The sequence below is a fragment of the Hyla sarda genome, chromosome 3, assembly GCF_029499605.1.
Source record: "Hyla sarda isolate aHylSar1 chromosome 3, aHylSar1.hap1, whole genome shotgun sequence".
NCBI classification, from domain to species: Eukaryota; Metazoa; Chordata; class Amphibia; order Anura; family Hylidae; genus Hyla; species Hyla sarda.
This window is the reverse complement of record NC_079191.1, coordinates 253,740,442-253,763,445: the sequence shown is the minus strand read 5'-3', so window position 1 is coordinate 253,763,445 and position 23,004 is coordinate 253,740,442. Positions and strand designations below refer to the sequence as shown.

At 42.9% G+C, this 23,004-nt stretch overlaps 1 protein-coding gene across 1 annotated transcript in view; it reads right to left on the bottom strand.

The window, feature by feature from the left end:
• LOC130360732 (high affinity immunoglobulin gamma Fc receptor I-like) overlaps window positions 1-23,004 on the bottom strand; it is a 56,687-nt gene that overhangs the window by 1,880 nt on the left and 31,803 nt on the right. The window contains exons 2-5 of the mRNA XM_056563302.1: window positions 22,416-22,442; window positions 21,926-22,177; window positions 18,607-18,867; window positions 2,144-2,425 (exon numbers count right to left, since the gene is read on the bottom strand). Of these exons, the coding sequence (XP_056419277.1) occupies window positions 2,144-2,425; window positions 18,607-18,867; window positions 21,926-22,177; window positions 22,416-22,442 (822 nt within the window). The remainder of the gene's footprint in view (window positions 1-2,143; window positions 2,426-18,606; window positions 18,868-21,925; window positions 22,178-22,415; window positions 22,443-23,004) is intronic.

The window sequence follows — 23,004 nt, the reverse complement described above, 5'->3', positions numbered from 1 at the left end:
TAGGTATATATATATATATATATATATATATATATATACACACGGTGGGGCAAAAAAAGTAGTTAGTCAGCCACAATTGTGCAAGCTCTCCAACTTAAAAAGATGAGAGAGGCCTGTAATTTTCATCATAGCTATACCTCAACTATCAGAGACATAATGAGGAAAAAAAATACATATAATCACATTGTCTGATTTTTAAAGAATTTATTTGCAAATTATGGTGGAAAATAAGTATTTGGTCCATAACAAAAGTTCATCTCAATACTTTGTTATATACCCTTTGTTGGCAATGACAGAGGTCAAATGTTTTCTTTAAGTCTTCACAAGGTTTTCACACGCTGTTGCTGGTATTTTGGCCCATTCCATTCCTTGATGCAGATCTCCTCTAGAGTAGTAATGTTTTGGGGCTGTCGCTGGACAACACGGACTTCCAAAGGTTTTCTATGGGGTTGAGATCTGGAGACTGACTAGGCCACACAAGGACCTTGAAATGCTTCTTAGGAAGACACTCCTTCATTGCCCAGGCGGTGTGTTTGGGATCATTGTCATGCTGAAAGACCCAGCCATGTTTCCTCTTCAATGCCCTTGCTAATGGAAGGAGGTTTTCACTCAAAATCTCACGATACATGGCCCCATTCATTATTTCCTTTTCACAGATCAGTCATCCTGGTCCCTTTGCTGAAAAACAGCATCAAAGAATGATGTTTCCACCCCCATTCTTTACAGTAGGTAGGGTGTTCTTTGGATGCAACTCAGCATTATTTCTCCTCCAAACACGACGAGTAAAGTTTTTACCAAAAAGTTCTACTTTGGTTTCATCTGACCATATGACATTCTCCCAATACTCTTCTGGATCATCCAAATCCTCTCTAGCAAACTTTCGATGGGCCCAGACATTTACTGGCTTAAGCAGGGGGAAACGTCTGGCACTGCATGATTTTAGTCTCTGGCGGCGTAGTGTGTTACTGATGGTAGCCTTTGTTACTTTGGTCCCCGCTCTCTGCAGGTCATTCACTAGTTCCCCCTGTGTGGTTCTGGGATTTTTGCTCACTGTTCTTTGGATTATTTTGACACCATGGGTGAGATCTTGCATGGAGCCCCAGATCCAGGGAGATTATCAGGGGTCTTGTATGTCTTCCATTTTCTAATAATTGCTCCCACAGTTGATTTTTTCATACCAAGCTGCTTGCCTATTGCAGATTCAGTCTTCCCAGCCTGGTGCCAGGTGTAAAATGTTGTTTCTGGTGTCCTTCGACAGCTCTTTGGTCTTGGCCATAGTGGAGTTTGGAGTGTGACTGTTTGAGGTTGTGGACATTTGTCTTTTATACTGATAACAAGTTCAAACAGGTGCCATTAATACAGGTAACGAATGGACAGAGGAGACTCTTAAAGAAGAAGTTACAAGGTCTGCGAGAGCCAGAAATCTTGCTTGTTTGTAGGTGACCAAATAATTATTTTCCACCATAATTTAGCAAATAAATTCTTAAAAAATCAGACAATGTAATTTTATTGCAAGATATTTTTGGCTAAGCCTGCAAAGTTGATAGGATCCATTGTCAAATGTCTGTGGTAGTGTGAGAGGAACTTAAAGGGGTATTCTCGGTATGATCGCAGGGGTCCCATCGCTGGGGACTCCTGTAATCTCGGTGCAGCCCCCGGCATTCTGTGCCAGGTGCTGTTTCCAAGATGGGGATGTGACATCATGGTAACACCCCCTCATGCCGTCTCCGAAGCCACGCCCTGCACAGAATCCGGGGGGCTGCACCGAGAACGCAGGGGTCCCCAGCGGCGGGACCCCTGCGATCATACATCTTATCCTCTATCCTTTGGATATGGGATAAGATGTTTAACCCCGGAATACCCTTTCGAGGTGAGACTTGGTTTGGGCCTTCTTGGAGGATTTGGACGATTGTCTCCTAAGGATCTTTTTCTATTATTAAATTTTTGGTCATAGCAAGTCTGGGATGTGACAATATCTTTATAAAATAATAAATTGTATAATAAATAATAATAAAAATAATTGATGCAATAAATGAATGAGACATCGAGGATAAAGTCACTACATCAGAAATAGATCCATACAAGCTCTAAGCAGTGAAAATATTGGTGACATATAGCATACATATCCAGTGTCAATACTCACGCTCTATCTGAATTATTTGCTCTGCACTTCTTTTCCTTACTCTGCCATCTGTAGTTTCTACTTCACATGAATATTTCCTAAAATCCTCCAGCTGAACATTGTAAATGTTAAAGCTATCATTGTTATCGAATCCCTGAACAATCTGTCCTTCTCTGTAGAAACCAAATCGCAGTTGTGTATTCTGTCTGGAAGGATAAAGACTTGTCTCACATGTTAGCGTTATGGTTTTATTTATTAAAACTGGGTTGGCAGTCACTTTTATTATTGGAGTTGTGAAGAGTTCTAGAAAAGAAGCAAAGCGATAAACAATATATTGCTACGTACATTTGTTGGTATGTATTTGTATAAAAAAATTACAATAAAGATTGACAAAGTAAAATATAGGGAAGACAACATTTCTTAACCCCTTAAGGAAAACGTGTTTTTCCATTTTTTCACTTTAGTTTTTTCCTCATCACCTTCAAAAAATCATAACGCTTTCAATTTTGCACCTACAGACTCATATGAGGGCTTATTTTATGTGCCACCAAATGTACTTTGTAATTCCATCAATCATTTCACCACAAAATTTACGGCGAACCCAGAAAAGAAATATTTGTGGCGCAAAATGGGGAAAAAAAAGCCATTTTGTAATTTTGGGGGCTTCCGATTCTACGCAGTGCACTTTTTGGTAAAAATGACACCTTATCATTATTCTGTAAGTCCATACAGTTACAATGATACCCAATTTATATAGGTTTAATTTACAATTATTTAAAATTGTCCTCTTCTGACCCCTATAACTTTTTATTTTTCCATAAACGGGGTGGTATGAGGGCTCATTTTTTGCACTGTGATCTGAAGTTTTTATTGGTACCATGATTGTTTTGATCTATCTTGTTGATACATTTTTTAAGGTATGCAAAGGGACCAAAAATTAGCAATTTTTTTGTGTGTACGCGCATTGACCGCGTGGTTTAATTAACATTATATTTTTATAACTTGGACATTTACGCATGCTGCAATACCACATATCTTATTTTTATTTTTGTTTACATATTTTTTAATGGGAAAAGTGGGGTGATTCACATTTTTATTTAGGAAGGGGTTAAATCACATTTATTCACTTTTGTAAAACTATTTTTACACTTTTTTTTAGCCCCCATAAAGGACTATTACTTGCAATCCCTTGATTGCATACACTGTTCAATGCTATGCCATAGCATAGCATTAATCAGTGTAATCTGTGTTCGATTGCTCAAGCCTGGATCTCAGGCTTGGCGCAATCAAATGCTGAATGGACAGCGTGTGCATGGTCCCCAACAGCTCCAATGAGCTAACCGCCAGTGATTTCTCCCAGTTAAGATGATGCAATCAACTTTGATTGCGACATCTAAAGGGTTAATAACGAACATCAGCCCGATCGGCGATGTCCAGTATTAGTAAATATACATCCGTGGTCGTTAAGGGTACAAAGAGTACCTGTCATCAAAATATTGTTCCTTTGCTATTTTAAGTGGCTCTTTTCTGTTTGCTGCAACAAGAAAACAGTTAGCTTGGTCTCCTCCCGGCCTGGCAGGAGACCAAACTCAGGAAGTGCATGCGGGGCATGGTGAGGCACAGCTTCCCTGCAGGGGAACGGCCACTTTCTTCTGCCGGGAGCTCATACAATGTGAGCAAGGGGAAAGGTATGATACAGAGATTTTTAACCCCTCAACGACCACAAACGTATATTTACATCCGTGGCCTGCTCCCGTTATGTGAATCGCGCTCAGGAGCTTCTTGCTCCTGCGGCTAATACCGGACATTGCCGATCAGGCTGATGTCTGGTATTAACCATTTTCATGGTACCTATAAAAACCTCAGAACATGGTGCGAAAAATTAGCCCTCATACAACCCCATATATGAAAAATGAAAAAGTTATAGGGGTCAGAAGATGACAATTTTACACATACTAATTTTGGTGCATGTAGTTATAATTTTTTTAAAGTAGTAAAATAAAAATGAAAAAAATATAAATTGGGTATCATTGTAATCGTATGGACCTACAGAATAAATATATGGTGTCATTTTTTCCGAAAAGTGCACTGCGTAGAATCGGAAGCCCCCAAAAGTTACAAAATAGTTTTTTTTTCCAATTTAGCCCTACAAATAATTTTTTTCTTGTTTCACCATACATTTTTTGGGGAAATGATTAATGTCATTACAAAGTACAATTGGTGGTGCAAAAAACAAGCCCTCATATGAGTCTGTAGCGTTCTGATTTTTAGAAGGGAAGGTAGAAAATCCGAAAGTGCAAAAACTTAAAACCTGTGGTCCTTAAAGAGGTACTCCGGTGCTAAGACTTCTTATCCACTATCCAAAGGGTAGGCCCTGTTACGCCCCTCCCATAGACTTGCATTGAGGGGGCGGAGCACGACATCACACGGGGGCAGGGCCGTGACGTCACAATGCTCCGGCCCCCGTGATTGCCAGTAATCAGAAGCTCTGATTATAACGGGGTGCTGCGTGCAAGATCACGGGGGTCCCCAGCAGCGGGACCCCCGCGATCAGGCATTTTATCCCCTATCCTTTGAATAGTCTTAGCACCGGAGTACCCCTTTAAGGGATTAAAGCTCAAAAAAAATTAAGGGCAAGAGGGGGTGTTAGGATTAGTTAGGGAATATAATGTAAATTAGTATAGAAAATATGGTTTGCTGACAGGTACTTTTTAAGGGTATTCTAAACACTCTCAAAATATAACAGCGTCAATGATAATACTCATCACATAGTTTTGCACTGGCCTATACCAAAGTTCTTAAGACTAGTACATATGGAACAGGTAGCTATAAGTATGTAACCACCTCCAATATTGCACAGGGGGGTGCAAAGAAAAAGTGCCAGACAAGCAAAATCTTGTCTAGAGCAAATATCTGTCTAGAGCTGACAGATGTAAATTCTTGCACACTTAATATACCAATAAAGGTAAATATAATTATGTATTAGGTAACACAAAAAGCACAAACTATTAGTGGCCCCAATAAAAATCCCAAACAGTGCTAGAAGGCGGGTGAGTGCCGACTACCTATATTCTTTTGAATATTGTTGAAGTGTACTTCTCACAGTCATAGCACCACGTGTCATGATTTGTGTAGCGAGAAGTTTGGATCTTACTGCTCAGCACATCTAGTAGTGGCAGTGCTGATCTGATACTATCTCTATTAATCATGATTTAGACTGCATGTCAGGGTTGAAATGCATTGGTTTGCTTTTGATGTGGGAAAAACATATTGCCTCGTCTATGTGTCCAAAAAAAAAAATCTTGTTTTATGACTTTATCTCGCTGGAGTGCATCCTCCTCTTTTCTCTTATGTGAGATAGTGCCACTGTTACAACTAACGCTCTGGCCAGACATGCTGGCCGCGAGCGCTCTCCTACCCCGTCCTCCTCAGCCGGCGGTGCCACGGTTCACATCGTCAGACATGTTCGCATGCGAACGTTAGTCACCACCTGCTTCTACCGCTGTTCCAGGTCGCCAGCGTGTATGTACCCGCCCTCTAGGGTGCGCGCGCACCGGCTCTCTGCGATTTGAAGGGCCAGTATTCCCTTAATTGGTTACTGGTATAAGTGTCAGTACTTCCTGTTTTAACTTGCCGGATCTTTGTGCTCATTAACCAAGAGAAAGCATTCCTGTTCTGTATTGCCTTGCTGTGTTCTGACCTCCTTGCTTCGTTCCTGATTACACTCCTGTGCCACCTGCCTTGACCTTCCGCTTTTCCTAACTACAAGTTTGCTTCATCCTTCCAGTGCCACATGTCACCTCGGCAGCCTGTGTGGACGAATGGTGCCAGGGGTAGTGACCTGGGTGCCACCTGCCACAGTAAGTCCATCCCGCTTTGTGGCAGGCTCTGGTGAATACCAGCGGCACCTTAGACTCTGCTCCCTGGTACGGCCCTCGCCATCATCCACACAGTTTCAGCGGATCCACTTCTTCAGTGCCACTTACAGTAAGATCCGGCCATGGATCCTGCCAAGGTTCCTCTGCCGAATGTTGCTGATCTTTCTGCTATTGTGGCGCAACAGTCTATGCAGATAGAGCAGCAAGCACAACTACTGAACCAGATATCCGCAATGATGCAGCAGCACCTTGACACATGATAGCCGCATCAGCCACAACCAGTTCCAGTGGCTCCTCCAGTGTCTGCAGCTTCTGTGGTTTCCATACGCTGTCTCTGCCAACGAAATATGAAGGCAAACCTAAATTGTGTAGAGGGTTTGTGACCCAGTGTTCAATGCATTTGGAACTTATGGCTGATCAGCTCCCGACGGAGCGTGCTAAAGTGGCATTTGTGGTCAGTCTTCTTTCTGGACAAGCCCTGGCCTGGGCTGCTCCTTTCTGGGACAGAAATTTTCTGGTGTCAATCTGCAAGCATTCCTTTCTGAATTCCACTGTGTTTTTTAAGAACCTGCATGGGCATCCTCAGCCGAGACTGCACTGCCGAACCTATGCCAAGGGGACTCTTCTATTGGTGATTATGCCGTTCAATTCCGCACCCTAGCCTACAAATTGGCCTGGAATGATGAGGCCCTGTGTGCCACCTTTAAAAGGGGACTTTCTAGTAGAGTGAGGGATGTTCTCACTGCATAGGATCCTCAGTCTTCCCTGAGTGATCTTATTCAGTTGGCCACTTTAATTGATATGCGCTTTGCCGAGAGGCAGCAGGAGCTTCGCCAAGAGCGTGAACTTACTCGGACACAATGTTTTCCCAGTTTGGCACCCATGTTCCAGCATCCAAGCTCAACCATCCACTTTGCCCCCTGCTGAAGAGGCTATGCAGGTGGATCGTGCTTGATTAACCCAGCAGGAGAGGTCCTGCTGGCGCAATAAAAACTTGTGTCTCTATTGTGCCAGCCCGGAGAATTTCCTCAAAGACTGTTCTATATGACCGACTCATTCGGGAAACGCTCACACCTAGGGCACGTGGGAGAGTGTGAATTCTAACTCTCCTAGTTTGACCATGGCTTTCCAAGGATATACTTCTTCCAGGGCATCGTTCTCTGCTGTAGCCTTTTTGGACTCTAGTTCCACTGGAAACTTTATCAACGCCTCCCTGGTCCACAAACACAGCCTCCCAGTGACTCGGTTCATTAAGCCTATGTACATTTCTTCTATCAACGGAGAATCCCTGAATTGTGTGCTGCAATTCCGCACTGAACCTTTTCTCTTACAAGTGGGTGTGTTACACAAGGAGAAGATCGAGTTCTACGTGTTTCCTCATTAAACTTCGGAGCTTCTTCTTGGTTTTCCCTGGCTACAACGTCGTGCTCCGCATCTTGACTGGCAAACTGGTAAGGTCACCCGCTGGGGACCTTACGGTCAGAACCACTGTCTGACGACTACTCAGTCTAAGTCTATCTCTTCATCTTCTTCCTTGCTGGGTCTGCCTCTTCCTATCGTGATTATTCAGATGTGTTCTGTTAGACGCAAGCAGAGTGTCTTCCACTGCATTGTGGAAGACACTCTGCCTGGGGAAGAATTTACCCCTGGTCTGTCCCTGAGTCGCAAGCTATGGCTCAATATATCAAAGAAAACCAACAAAAGGGCTTCATCCGGAAGTTCACTTCTCCTGCCGGAGCTGGATTCTTCTTTTTGGGAAAGAAGGATGGGTCACTCTGCCCCTGTATTGACTATCGGGGACTAAATAAAATCACGATCAAGAATCGATACCCTCTACCTATGATTTCGGGACTCTTTGATCATCTACACAGTGCCAAGGTCTTCTCCAAGCTGGATCTGCGAGGAGCATACAACCTCATTCGAATTCGAGAAGGAGACAAATGGAAGACCAGCCTTTAATACCCATGATGGGCACCTTTAGTACCTTGTGATGCCTGTAGGCATCTGTAACACTCCGGCTGTCTTCCAAGAATATGTCAACGACATCTTCCGTGATCTACTCTACGCCTTTGTTGTTGTGTACCTTGATGACATCCTGATCTTCTCGCCCAATTTACAGGTGCATCATTCACATGTGTGACAGGTCCTTCAATGCCTCTGGCACAATCATTTATATGACAAGCTTGAGAAATGCTTTTTTGAGAAATCAAGTCTTCCATTTCTTGGTTATATTGTTTCCAACCAAGGTCTCCAGATGGACCTTGAAAAGCTGTCGGCAGTTTTGGACTGGCCTCAACCTACTGGCCTACGGGCAATACAGCGCTTTCTGGGGGTTTGCCAATTATTATTATCAGTTCATTCCACACTTTTCTTCTTTGGTTGCACCTTCATGCAATTAACCTCTTAAGGACCCAGCCATTTTACACCTTAGGACCCGGCCATTTTTTGCACATCTGACCACTGTCACTTTAAACATTAATAACTCTGGAATGCTTTTAGTTATCATTCTGATTCCGAGATAGTTTTTTCGTGACATATTCTACTTTAACTTAGTGGTAAAAAATTTTTGTAACTTGCATCCTTTCTTGGTGAAAAATCCCCAAATTTGATGAAAAATTTGAAATTTGAAATTTTTCTAACTTTGAAGCTCTCTGCTTGTAATGAAAATGGATATTCCACATATTATTTTATTTTATTCACATATACAATATGTCTACTTTATATTTGCATCATAAAATTGACGAGTTTTTACTTTTGGAAGACACCAGAGGGCTTCAAAGTTCAGCAGCAATTTTCCAATTTTTCACAAAATTTCCAAAATCACAATTTTTACGGGACCAGTTCAGGTTTGAAGTGGATTTGAAGGGTCTTCATCTTAGAAATACCCCACAAATGACCCCATTATAAAAACTGCACCCCCCAAAGTATTCAAAATGACATTCAGTCAGCATTTTAACCCTTTAGGTGTTTCACAGGAATAGCAGCAAAGTGAAGGAGAAAATTCACAATCTTCATTTTTTACACTCGCATGTTCTTGTAGACCCAATTTTTGAATTTTTACAAGGGGTAAAAGGAGAAAATGTATACTTATATTTGTAGCCCAATTTCTCTCGAGTAAGGACATACCTCATATTTCTATGTAAAGTGTTCGGCGGGCACAGTAGAGGGCTCAGAAGGGAAGGAGCGACAAGGAGATTTTGGAGCGTACGTTTTTCTGAAATGATTTTTGGGGGGCATGTTGCATTTAGGAAGCCCCTATGGTGCCAGAACAGGAAAAAAAACACATGGCATACCATTTTGGAAACTATACCCCTTGAGGAACGTAACAAGGAATAAAGTGAGCCTTAATACCCCACAGGTGTTTCACGACTTTTGCATATGTAAAAAAAATTTAAAAAAATTTCAATAAAATGTGTGTTTCCCCCCAAATTTCACATTTTTTCAAGGGTTAATAGCAGAAAATACCCCCCAAAATTTGTAACCCCATCTCTTCTGAGTATGGAGGTACCCCATAAGTTGACCTGAAGCGCACTACGGGCGAACTACAATGCTCAGAAGAGAAGGAGTCATATTTGGCTTTTTGAGAGCAAATTTTGCTCGGGGGGCATGTCGCATTTAGGAAGCCCCAATGGTGCCAGAACAGCAAATTAACCCCCACATGACGTACTATTTTGGAAACTAGACCCCTTGAGGAACGTAACAAGGGGTACAGTGAGCATTTACCCCCCACTGGTGTCTGTCAGATCTTTGGAACAGTGGGCTGTACAAAATGTTTAATTTGCGCAGCCCACTGTTCCAAAGATCTGTCAGACACCAGTGGGGTGTAAATTCTCACTGCACCCCTCATTACATTCCGTGAGGGGTGTAGTTTCCGAAATGGGGTCACATGTGGTTTTTTTTTTTGCGTTTGTCAAAACCGCTGTAACAATCAGCCACCCCTGTGGAAATCACCTCAAATGTACATGGTGCACTCTCCCTTCTGGGCCTTGTTGTGCGCCCCCAGAGCACTTTGCGCCCACATATGGGGTATCTCCGTAGTCGGGAGAATTGCTTTTTTCCCTTTTACCTCTTGTCAAAATGAAAAGTATAGTGCAACACCAGCATGTTAGTGTAAAAAATTTATTTTTTTACACTAACATGCTGGTGTAGACCCCAACTTCACCTTTTCATAAGGGGTGAAATGAGAAAAAGCCCCCCAAAATTTGTAAGGCAATTTCTCCCGAGTACGGCGATACCCCATATGTGGCCCTAAACTGTTGCCTTGAAATATGACAGGGCTCCGAAGTGAGAGCGCCATGCACATTTGAGGCCTGAATTAGGGATTTGCATAGGGGTGGACATAGGGGTATTCTATGCCAGTGATTCCCAAACAGGGTGCCTCCAGCTGTTGCAAAACTCCCAGCATGCTTGGACAGCCGACGGCTGTCCGGCAATACTGGGAGTTGTTGTTTTGCAACAGCTGGAGGCTCCATTTTGAAAACAGTGGCGTACCAGACGTTTTTCATTTTTATTGGGGAGGGGAGGGGGGCTGTGTAGGGGTATGTGTATATGTAGTGTTTTTTACTTTTTATTTTATTTTGTGTTAGTGTAGTGTAGTGTTTTTAGGGTACAGTCACACGGGCATGGGGGGTTACAGTGATTTTCCCGCTGCGAGTTTGAGCTGCCGCGCAAAATTTGCTGCATCGCGAACTTGCAGCCTGATACTCACTGTAAGCCCCCTGCCCATGTGAATGTACCCTGTACATTCACATGGGGGGGACCTCCAGCTGTTGCAAAACTACAACTCCCAGCATGCACAGTCTATCAGTGCATGCTGGTAGTTATAGTTTTGCAACAGCTGGAGGCACACGGGTTGGGAAACACTGAGTTAGGAAACAGACAATGTTTCCCAACCAGTGTGCCTCCAGTTGTTGCAAAACCACAACTCCCAAACATTCTCAGGCATGCTGGGAGTAGTAGTTCGGCAACATCTTTAGAGACAGATGTTGCCAAACTACAACTCCCAGCATGCTTGGAGTTGTAGTTTGCAACATCTGGAGGACTACAGTTTGCAGACCACTAATACAGTGGTTCCCAATCTGTGCCCTTCCAGATGTTGCAAAACTACAACTCCCAGTATGCCCTTACTGTCCAGGCATGCTGGGAGTTGTAGTTCTGCAACATCTGAAGGGCCAGATGTTACAGAACTACAACTCTCAGCATGCCTGGACAGTAAGGGCATGCTGAGAATGTGTAGTTTTGCAACATCTGGAAGGGCACAGTGGTCCCAAAACTGTGGACCTCCAGATGTTGCAAAACTGCAACTCCCAGCATGCCCAGATGCCAAGGGCTGTCTGGGCATGCTGGGAGTTGTAGTATACAGGGTCCCAATACAGCAATGCATGTCGCTTTACGGCGACGTGCATTGCTGTAAAGGGCCCGACCGCGGATGAAGATCTACTCACCTTTCGCCGCCATCCTCGCCGGGATCCGGGTCTTCAGGAATGAGGTAAGTACCGGGGCTGGGCCCCAGCACTCCCCCGTCCCCCGCCGCGTCCTCCAGTCTTCCTCCCGTCCTCTCCGGACTTCCAGGGGCCGGGCATTCGGGAGGAAGTAACCGCCCCCCCCCTTCGATTGGTCGGTTAACTAACCGACGGATTGCAGGGGATCGGAGGAGGTGGCAGGCTTGCCACCTCGCTCCTATGCTTTAGCATGGTCCTGGCTGTCTGTGACAGCCGGGATCATGCGAAATTACCGGGCGGTCGGGTCCCAGAGACCCGATCAGCCCGGTATCGCCGCAGATCGCAAGGGCGATTTCCCTACATGGCCCCCCTCGGCGTTTGCCCTGGATCCCTGCTGAAGGATTTCAGCAGGGATCCGCTTCCGATCTCCGCCGGGTGAGCGGCGGACACCAGGAAAAGACATGACGTATGCATACGTCATGGGTCCTTAAGACCCAGGGTGTGATGACGTATGCATACGTCATGGGTCCTTAAGAGGTTAAGCTTGCTTTGGAAGAGTGGCGACATCTATTGGAAGTTTCATTTCATCCATTCAGCATCAATACGGATCACAAGAATCTTTCATATCTCCAGTCTGCACAGCGACTAAACCCTCAGCAGGCCAGATTGTCTCTATTCCTTTTCAGGTTTAATTTCTTTATTCATTTTTGTCCTGCGGACAAGAATGTCAGAGCCGATGCTTTCTCTAGGTCCTCTGATGTGGTAGGACTGGACTCCACTCCACGGCATATTGTACCACCTGAGTGTTTGATTTCAGCAGCGCCTGCCAACCTTCAGCACGTTTTTCCGGGGAAGACTTTTGTGTCTTCTCAACTTAGACGCAGAGTGTTGAACTGGGGACATTCCTCTTTGCTGGCTGTCACACAAAGACCTTCAAGGAAACCACAGGATCAAGCAAGGCACGTGGATCTCATGAGTAAAAAGGTTTATTACCCACAATGCAATGCGTTTCGCAGAAGCCCTCTTCATCAGGCATATTGGGAACAGAGAAGGTACATGGTAATTATACAAAGCCATTTAACCCTTAGGTAGACAGAACATCACAAGTAAAAAAACATGTATATATATACTTATACACACAAACATAAAACAAGTATACAACATGTATATAAATCCAATCATTCCATTTCAAATAGATTAACTAATACATATTTATATGAGTATAAAAGAAAATATATAAAAAATAAAAATGTATCTTATTTTTTATATATGAAAAAGGACACCTGTAAATTATTGTTAAGAACTGCCAGATATTATCTTGCGTTTTCGATAGTTTCATTAAGACCACGTGGAAAAAGCGTGTCAAGAGTAAAAAATCCAAAATGATTCTCTATTTATCAGTTTTTGAAATCTGTTATGTATATGTGAAGGGATCGTTTCGATAATAACCAGGTTTAAAATATCAAAGTTACCACCATGATTAAGTGTAAGGTGACTAGACACGCTATGCAACATGTAGCGTTTTTTAACATTGGATCTATGTTTGTTCATGCGGGACCATACTGTCTGAACAGTGCGGCCCACAAACTGCAGACCACAAGAACAGGACAAAAGGTAAATTGCATACATACTATCACAATTATTACAGGTGTTTATCAAGTATATTTTTTAGAAATATGAGAAATAAAAGAATATGTATTATTTCTGATCATAGAACAACACTTTTAAGATGGACCAATGTTTCCTTAATATTGGTTTTACATTGTTAGCTGCGCAATTAAAATTAATAATAAAGTTATAGGCAAATTTATTCGACTGACTAGATTTAGTTTGTGAGGAAGATATCGGTTTTGAACGAACAAGATCAGATTGATGTTTATTTTTTTCCCTATTGTAAGCCTGGGATAGTATTGATTGGGGATACCCCTTTTCCAAAAAGCGATCACGTATAGTGAGAGATTGTTTAGAAGAGTCTTCAAACGAGGTACAATTCTTTTGGATTCGAAGATGTTGCCTATAGGGTACGTTCCTAATCCATTTTGGATAATGGGAACTATTATATTCTAGTAAACTATTAATATCTACTGGTTTAAAAAAATGTTTGAGTGGTGATATTGCCCAAAGGAGATCAGTGTAATGTAAATTTTAATCCCCAATTATTATTATTGAGTTCTTCTGAAAATTCATGTGCTTGTGAAATTGATCCGGTCCAGATAATAAACAGATCGTCAATAAATCGCCTGGAAAAGGCAATGTATTGACTAAAGGTAGAAGACTGTGCAATGTGAAGGGACTCGAATCGCCCCATAACCAAATTGGCATAACTGGGGCGTCATCGTCAAAGCAACGCCACTTGTCTGGGGCTGGGCCCGAAGCGGAGAAGAGGTCCTCCCGGTCAAGATGGACTGCCCGGAACGACTAACCCTCCCCGCTGGACGGTCCCTGCAGCGTAAATGGCCTGGAACAGCTCACCCTTCCTTCCCATCGAGGGGAGGTGAGTAGAAAACTAAAGGGGGGGTCTGGATGATGACAAAAGCCGCAGTGGTCTTCAACCTGTGGACCTCCAGGTGCTTCAAAACTACAACTCCCAGCATCCGGAGGTCTGCAGGTTGAAGACCATTGAGAAGGGATTGACAGGTGGAGAGTTCACTGGATTATAAGCCGAGGGGGGCGTTTTCAGCACGAAAAATCGGGCTGAAAAACTCGGCTTATACTCGAGTATATACGGTTCATATATATATATATATATATATATATATATATATATATATATCTCAATGCTCAATGGGGGAGATTTATCAAAACCTGTCCAGAGGGAAAAATTGCCCAGTTGCCCATAGCAACCAATCAGATCGCTTCTTTCAATTTTAACAGGGCCTCTGTAAAATGAAAGGAGCAAGCTGATTGGTTGCTATGGGCAACTGGGCAACTTTTCCTCTGGACAGGTTTTAATAAATCTCCCCCAATGTGTGTATGTGTGTATGTATGTGTGTATGTTCCAGCATCACGTCCAAACGGCTAAAGATATTAACATGAAACTTGGCACACATGTTACTTATATGTCAACAACAAACATAGGATAGTTAATTTAACCCTTACTTACCCCCATTTGCCAGGGGCAGGGTTTTTGTTTAAAATCCCATACAAGTCTATGGGAAATATATGTTACTGCATAACCTCCAAACGGCTGGAGATATTTCGATAATACTTGGTCACATGTTACTTATATGTCCACTTAAAATATAGGATAGTTAATTTAACCCTTAAAGAGTAGCTATCACTAACTTAAATTTCCCTAATCCGCCTCCCCATCTGTCCCTGACACTACCTACGTCTATCCCTGTATTTATTTAATTCAAATTCCCCATAAAAATACTTTTTTCCAACCAGCTTCAGTAGCTCAGAGTTGAGCAATCTCCGAAGGGCAGGAAGTGGGTGGCCCCGGCCGGCGTGACGTCATCTGAAGCCTGTCCGGGGACCGCTTTCGCCCGTCTTCCTGTATGCTGCGCTCCCACAGGCGTTTTACAGGGCAGGGAGATATGAAGGGGGCGGGGATATTCAAATTCTGCTCGCCGCATGAACGAGCGCTGTGCTCGCTCTCTGCCTGTTTCATTTAAAGGCAGAGAGCAAGCTGTCCACGAGCATTTCGGACCACGCTGCACCACGCTGCCTGTGCAGCAGTGGTCCTAACGTGCTCAACATAAGGGGGTGAAAAGGATTCATGAGCCATGTAGGGTGACACCTAGTTGCCAGGTTTTCTAATGTGAAAAAAACTGTTAAAACTAAAAAAAATTAAATTAACATGTATTAGAAATATGTTTATTTTAGCATAATCTTTTTAATAAAAAAAAATTTACATTAATGAGAGTACCCATTTAACTACCCCCATTTGTGAGGGTCTGGGTTTTTGTTTAAAGTCCCATGCAAATCAATGGGAAATGTATGTTCCCACAAAACTTCAGTACGGCTGGAGATATTTCAATACCTGGTACACATATTACGGGTCGGGATAGGAGGTTGGGATAAGAGGACGAGATAGGAGGTCGGGATAGGAGGACTGGATAGGAGGACGGGATAGGAGGTTGAGATAGGAGGACGGGATAGGAAGTCGAGATAGGAGGTCGAGATAGGAGGACGGGATAGGAAGATGGAATAGGAGGTCGAGATAAGAGGTCAGGATAGGAGGATGGGATAGGAGGACGGAATAGGAGGTCGAGATAGGCGGACGGGATACGAGGTCGGGATAGGAGGTTGGAATAGAATGTCGGGATAGGAGGTCAGGATATGAGGACAGGATATGGGGTTGGGATATGTCAACAATATATGAGGACGGGATATGAAGTCAAAGGCTTCCTCCTTTGTTTATTTTCCTCCACAACAAGAATGAGGAAGGAAAAAAACGGCAACGCCGGGTACTCAGCTAGTGCTCATATAAATGTGTATTAGTTAATCTATTAGACATGTAAGGATTGAATTTATATACATTTTGTACATTTGTTTTATGTTTGTGTGTATAAGTATGTATTCATGATTTTTACTTGTGATGTTCTGTCCACCTAAGGGTTAAATGGCTTTGTATAAATACCTTGTCTTCTACGAAACGCATTGCATTGTGGGTAATAAACCTTTTTACTCTACACGAGATCCACGCGCCTTGCTTGATCCTGTGGTTTCCTTGGAGGTCTTTGTGTGATTGCTGTTTTATCCCAGGAGCAGCTGCCGGATCTAAGAGACTACCATGTCTACTGCCTTTACCATTGTTGTACGGGGCTCAGTACAACTATTGATGGTAAGCACTTGAACAAATGTTAATTTTTTCATTTCCATCTACGTTATCACACTATGGAACGCTTTTCTTTGTTCTAGTCTTTGCTGGCTGGGCATTCTGGAGTACGACTAATCCATACAACTAATCTCCCGGCATTTCTGGTGGCCGAACCTTGTACGCAATGTAACAAATTTTGTCCGTTCTTGTACCATCTGCGCCTGCAACAAGACTCCTCGGCTTAAAGCTCTGGGTCTTTTACAGCCTTTGCCTATTCCCGGAAAATCCATGGTCTCACATTGCTATGGACTTTATCACCGATGTAACACCTTCCTGTAACAACACAGTCATCTGGGTGGTGGTTGATCGTTTCTCCAAGATGGCTCATTTTGTGCCTCTGCCTGATCTTCCTTCTACTTCACAGCTGGCAAAACACTTCCTTCAGCATATCTTTCGCCTATATCGTCTTCCGACTCACATCGACTCAAGGAGTTCAGTTCGTCTCCAAGTTCTCTGTTCACGCCTTAAAATCAAACTGGACTTTTCTTCTGCCTACCATCCCCAGACCAACAGCCTTGGAGACAATCTTTGTCATTTTGTTTCAGCCCGACAGGACGATTGGGTCGACCTTTTACCTTGGGAGGAGATCTCTTATAACCACAAGGATTCTGAGTCTACACAAACTTCACTATTCTTCATAGTCTACGGCCATCACCCTCATCCTCCTCTTCCTGCCTCTTCTGGAATGCCTGCTGTTGATGACCAATTACGGGATTTTATGACCATCTGGCAAAAGGCTCGGCGCTCTTTAGTTCTTGCCTCCACCCGTATGAAGTCTCAGGTAGATAAGAAGAGAAGACTTCTTCCGACTTACTCTCTTGGCGACATGGTCTGGCTCTCGGCTAAATACATCCGTTTTAAGATTCCCAGCTACAAGTTGGGTCCTCGCTTCCTGGGTCCTAACATATGCATCGCATTAATCCTGTGTCATTCAAACTTCATCTTTCTTCCTCTTTGCGAATTCCGAACTCTTTCCACGTCTCCCTCCTCAAGCCTTTCATTATAAATCGTTTTCCCCAAAAGATATCACCCCTACTCCCATGTCCGGTTCTTCTGTCTTTGAGGTTAATGAAATTTTAGCTACTAAAACCGTTAGAGGGAGAAGGTATTTTCTTGTGGACTGGAAGGGGTACGGTCCTGAAAAAAGTTCTAGGGAGCTGGAGGAGAATATCTTGGCCCGTGACCTGGTCCTTAATTTTCTGCGACCTAAAAAGAGGGGGAGACCAAAGGTGGGGGTACTGTTACAGCTAGCGCTCTGGCCAGACACGCTAGCCACGAGCGCCCTCCTACCCCCTCTGCCGGCGGTGCCATCCTTACTCACCTCCTGCTTCCTCCGCTGTCCCAGGTCGCCGGCATGTGTGTACCCGCCCTCTAGGGCGTGCGCACCAGCTCTCTGCAATTTAAAGGGCCAGTATGCCCTTAATTGGTTACTCACTTCCTATTTCCCCTTGCCGGATATTTGGGCTCATTAGCCAAGAGAAAGCGTTCCTGTTCTGTATTGCCTTGCTGTGTTCTGACCTCCTGGCTTCGTTCCTTACTACCCTCCTGTGCCACCTGGCCTGACCTTCTGTTTTTCCTGACTATGAGTTTGCTTAATCCTTCCAGTGCCACGTGTCACCGCAGCCTGTGTGGACGAGTCGTGCCAGGGGTTGCAACCTGGGTGCCGCCTGCTGCAGCAAGTTCAACCTGTTTTGTGGTGGGCTCTGGTGCATACCATCGGCACCTTAAACTCCACTCCCTGGTACAGCCCTCGCCATCACCCACACAGGTTCAGCGGATCCACTTCTTCAGTACCGCTTACAGCCACCTTGGGAAGCTATGTTGTGGTTTGCCATGGACATTCTATATGTTTTAGGAAAAAAAGGTGGAAAATTTCTATATTTTAATACAACAGTTGAGTAGTGGCTTGTTCATCTACCATATTTGTTAAGATCACCCTTAGCATTAGTGAAATTTTCTTGCAAAAACTGACAACATTGACAAATAAAACAAATGGATTTAAAGTAAACTAAACATTTTTTTTACAGAGAAGCCATGTCAATTTTTAAGTCTCTGTTGCCTACTGCTGTTGGTATGGCAGTAAACAAGAAGAAGCTTAGTCATGGGGCCAGCTGGGTATCTTTACACTTATCAAAATCATGAAAAAAGCTGTAAAACTGTAAAATATCTATGTTTTTCGGCTACAAGCAACCTACGCAAAAATGTGTATGTTAATTCTATGTTCATTGGGTTTAGATTTTCTGAGAGAGCTTTATCATATGGTTAGATACACTGTTTCGGCAACCCAAGCTGCATCCTCAATTCAATCACATATGAGCTGATATATGTTTTTGGATTTACCTCGAACAAGTATAGACTCTTCATCTCCATGTTTGAAATATATTTGGTGATGCTTTACTTGTTTTATACATTTGTACTTTCCAGACGTTTCCAAGTCAAGCCTTGCAATATGAAAATGATCATTATAACTCCAATTCTGAATTACTTTGTTATCTTTGTAAAATATCGTCTGTCCTTCAGGGTATCCAGGAAAATGGTGACATTTTAGGGTCAGGTCGTCTCCTTCATAAACTTGATTTGGGACCTGTAGGATGACCCAACCTAAAACATAATACAAATATGATGTATCTCCTCATACACTGTATTATTAGAATTTCACGTATTAAATGTGCATTTCAATCTTAAAGGGGTTATCTCATATAAGCTTCTTTTTTTTTCTTTCAAATATTCCCCAGGCTGCCGACATTTAATCAATAAACCTCTACTTACCTCCCAGAGCTCCCCTGGTGCCTCCAGCAACACTGCCTGCCCACTGCTGCAGTCATCTTCCTGGTTTCTGTTAGTCTAAGCCTGTTGCTCAGCTAATTGCATGACACAGTGATGGCGGCCTGCCTTGGCTATTGATTGACTGGGTGGTATTGTGATGTATTGAGCCCTGGCACAAGGTAGAAGACCAGTGACAGGGCTCAATTCATCACACTGATACTCAGCCTATAACTGGCTGTAGTGGAAGATCACTGCAGCGAACAATTAATTGTGGCAGTCTCATACCGGCAACCAGGAAGAGGAATGCAGTGGTGGACCAGCAGCAATAATGGAAACACCAGGTGAGTGGTGGGAGGTTAGTAGAGGTTTAATGTTTTAATGTCATCAGCCGGGGAAGTATTAAGAAAAAAAGTCTTACATGAGATAACCCCTTTAATGTATCCAGAAGCTGTTAGAATGTTAGGATAACATGTGACTTGTATGTGTTACATGGTCTCAGGTGCTAATGGGGTGTAAAGGGGGTGAAGGTGTCTTAAATTTGTTGTTAACGCTCTAACACTTTCTAGTACGGAAGTTGCACCTCATGGCAAACAACTCTCTGAGGATCTGTAAAAAAAAATAGTTGCTCTACATTAAGCTTACCTGGGCTATAAGAAGATTGCTAAGACCCTAAAATGAAGCTGCAGCATGGTGCACAAGACCATACAGTGGGACAGGACAAGTTCCACTCAGAACAGTCGTTGCCATGGTCGATCAAAAAAGATGAGTGCACATGTTCAGTGTTATATCCAAAGGTTGTCTTTGGGAAATAGAGCTATGAGTGCTGCCAGCATTGATGTAAAGATGAATGCACATGTTCAGTGTTATATCCAAAGGTTGTCTTTGGGAAATAGAGCTATGAGTGCTGCCAGCATTGAAGGTAGAATGGGTGGGGGGGTGGGGTCAGCATAACTGTTCTCAGTCTGTCATATGCCTCACACAGCATCAAATTGGTCTGTATGGCTGTCGTCCCAGAGGGAAGCCTTGCCTAACCATGATGTACCAGAAAGCCCACAAACAGTTTTATGAAGACAAGTAGTTTAAGGACATAGTTACATAGTTAGTACGGTCGAAAAAAGACATATGTCCATCAAGTTCAACCAGGGAATTAAGGGGTAGGGGTGTGGCGCGATATTGGGGAAGGGATGGGATTTTATATTTCTTCATAAGCATTAATGTTATTTTGTTCCAGGAATGTATCTAATCCTGTTTTAAAGCTGTTAATTTTTCCTGCTGTGACCAGTTCCTGAGGTAGACTGTTCCATAAGTTCACAGTTCTCATGGTAAAGAAGGCGTGTCGCCCCTTGAGACTAAACTTTTTCTTCTCCAGACGGAGGGAGTGCCCCCTCGTCCTTTGGGGGGGGGTTTAACCTGGAACAGTTTTTCTCCATATTTTTTGTATGGGCCATTAATATACTTATATACGTTTATCATATCCCCCCTTAAACGTCTCTTCTCAAGACTAAACAATTGTAACTCCTTTAATCGCTCCTCATAGCTAAGATGTTCCATGCCCCATATTACTTTAGTCGCGCGTCTCTGCACCCTTTACAGCTCCACAGTGTCCCTTTTATGTACAGGCGACCAAAACTGAACAGCATATTCCAGGTGAGGCCGTACCAATGCTTTATAAAGGGGGAGTATTATGTCCCTGTCCCTTGAGTCCATGCCTCTTTTGATACATGACAATATCCTGCCGGCTTTGGAAGCAGCAGCCTGACATTGCATGCTATTCTGTAGTCTGTGATCTACAAGTACACCCAGATCCTTCTCTACCAGTGACTTTGCCAGTTTAATCCCCCCTAAGACATACGACGCATGCAGGTTATTAGTACCCAGATGCATAACTTTACATAGATTACTGGAACCATGTCCTGTGGTCTGTTAAGATCAAGATAAACGTATTTAGTTCAGCTGGTGTCAAGCTTGTGTGGCCTACAGTCAAGCATGGTAGTGGGAGTGTCATAGTCTGGGGCTGGACGAGTGCTGCTGGCATTGAGGAGCTACAGTTCATTGAGAGAATAATGAATGTCAACATGTACTATGACATACCGAAGCAGAGCATGATCCCCTCATCTCGGAGATTGAGCTGCAGGGCAATATTACAACATGATAAGAACCCCAAACACACCTCCACGATGACCAGTGCCTTGCTAAGAAGCATATGGAGTATAAAGGTGATGGACTGGCCAAGCATGTCTCCAGACCTAAACCCTATTGAGCATATGTGGGGTATCCTTAAATGGAAGATGGGGAAGTGCAAGGTCTCTAACATCCACAAGCTCTGTGATGTTGTCATGGGAGTGAAAGAGGGCACCAGTGGCAACCTGTGAAAGATACAAAGTGCTAGAAATATCTGTCAACCAACTGGGACCTTAAAGCACCTTGTGACTCTTGATTTTAGATAATTGAGAAGGTAGCAGTGTATGGAAACATAATAATATTCTCTCCTGTCATGTTTCCCAAGGCCAGCAAAAAAACAGCAGTGGTGACATCAGAAGGGTCCGTCTGTGCCCCAAGCACGCCGCCGACAAGCAAGATACAGTACAAGATAGAGGGACAACAGTACCACGGAACGGGGATAAGTAAGTATAGTTGTCATCAGTGTCACCCACACTACACACCTGTACTAATGGGTTATTGCGGGTAATAACTAATGATAGCTTTCCTTTAATATTACCCACATGACAATATTATTTAGTTATTTATATAATTGTCCTTATATTTAGTCCTTTTATGGTTGTATATAGGCAATTTTAGGCATTGTTACCTTAGTGATGTATGGTGTTATTGCACTAAATAATAAAGCTATTACACTATTGTTTATTTATATTGTATATGCAAATGTACTGACCATTACTGATATCCAGTCTAAGAGAGTCACTTGCATGCTGGGAAAAACATTGGTAACTTCCACTGTCTGATGATTCAGCAGATGTTATTGCATATGTTTTACCACTGTGTACGTGTGTCCCAGTCCTGAACCAGTCGTATTTCTGATCTTCTTGTGCATTAGGGCCCGCATCACAAGTCATTGATATGGCTTCAGTAGTGAAGATCTTCTTTGAGTTTGGAGTAAAGGTCACAACAGGTCTGGATGAATGTCCTACAAAACACAAGAAATAGAGAAAATGGAAACCAAACTAATTTAAATTATAGGCACTATAGGCAGTCAAATCTGAGACACACAAGACCCCCATCATCTCAGCCTTGACATAGACAGAATAAAGCACCTTTTCCACTTTAACTGAGGATACTGGCTGTACTGCATAATGAGATATTTTACAGAATCAAATGATGCAGTCACATATTTTATTATTGTAAAAATAACTTTGGTAACTTACCCACATTTATGAAGACACTGACCAACACTATAAAATAGAATAGAAAAAGAGTTAAATTATATTGTATAATACATATGTTTTAATATAGGTTATTAAAATGTATAATCTGCACATAGCTGTCTATCTCATATCTATCTACCTATCTATTTGCATATCTATCTATCTATCTATATATCAATCAATCATTCAGCTCAACACAACTCATTAATGGTTCAATAGAAGATTTAAACATTTAGGGAATTGTTACAGTAAGGTTTACATAGATTTGAATACGCAGTATAAACAATAATGGAGAATACATGCTGGAGCACAGTTGCTATGTAGAAGCATCTGGATAAACAAGAGTGCTGTAGAACGTTTGTCAAGGTTAGTGTATTTGTCTTTGAAAAGCGCTCCACGGCGATCTTGGGAATCCACAGCTGTATTGGGAAGTAATTCAGTAGATATCTTTTTTTGCTTTCTGTACTATTGCATTTATTCTAGAACAACTGATAAAGGTAAGTGAGTTCTTTGTCACCCTACCTATCTCGGACCTATGGTGAATATTAGGAGCCCCTTATATCATATAATAATTACACATTTCAAGCAC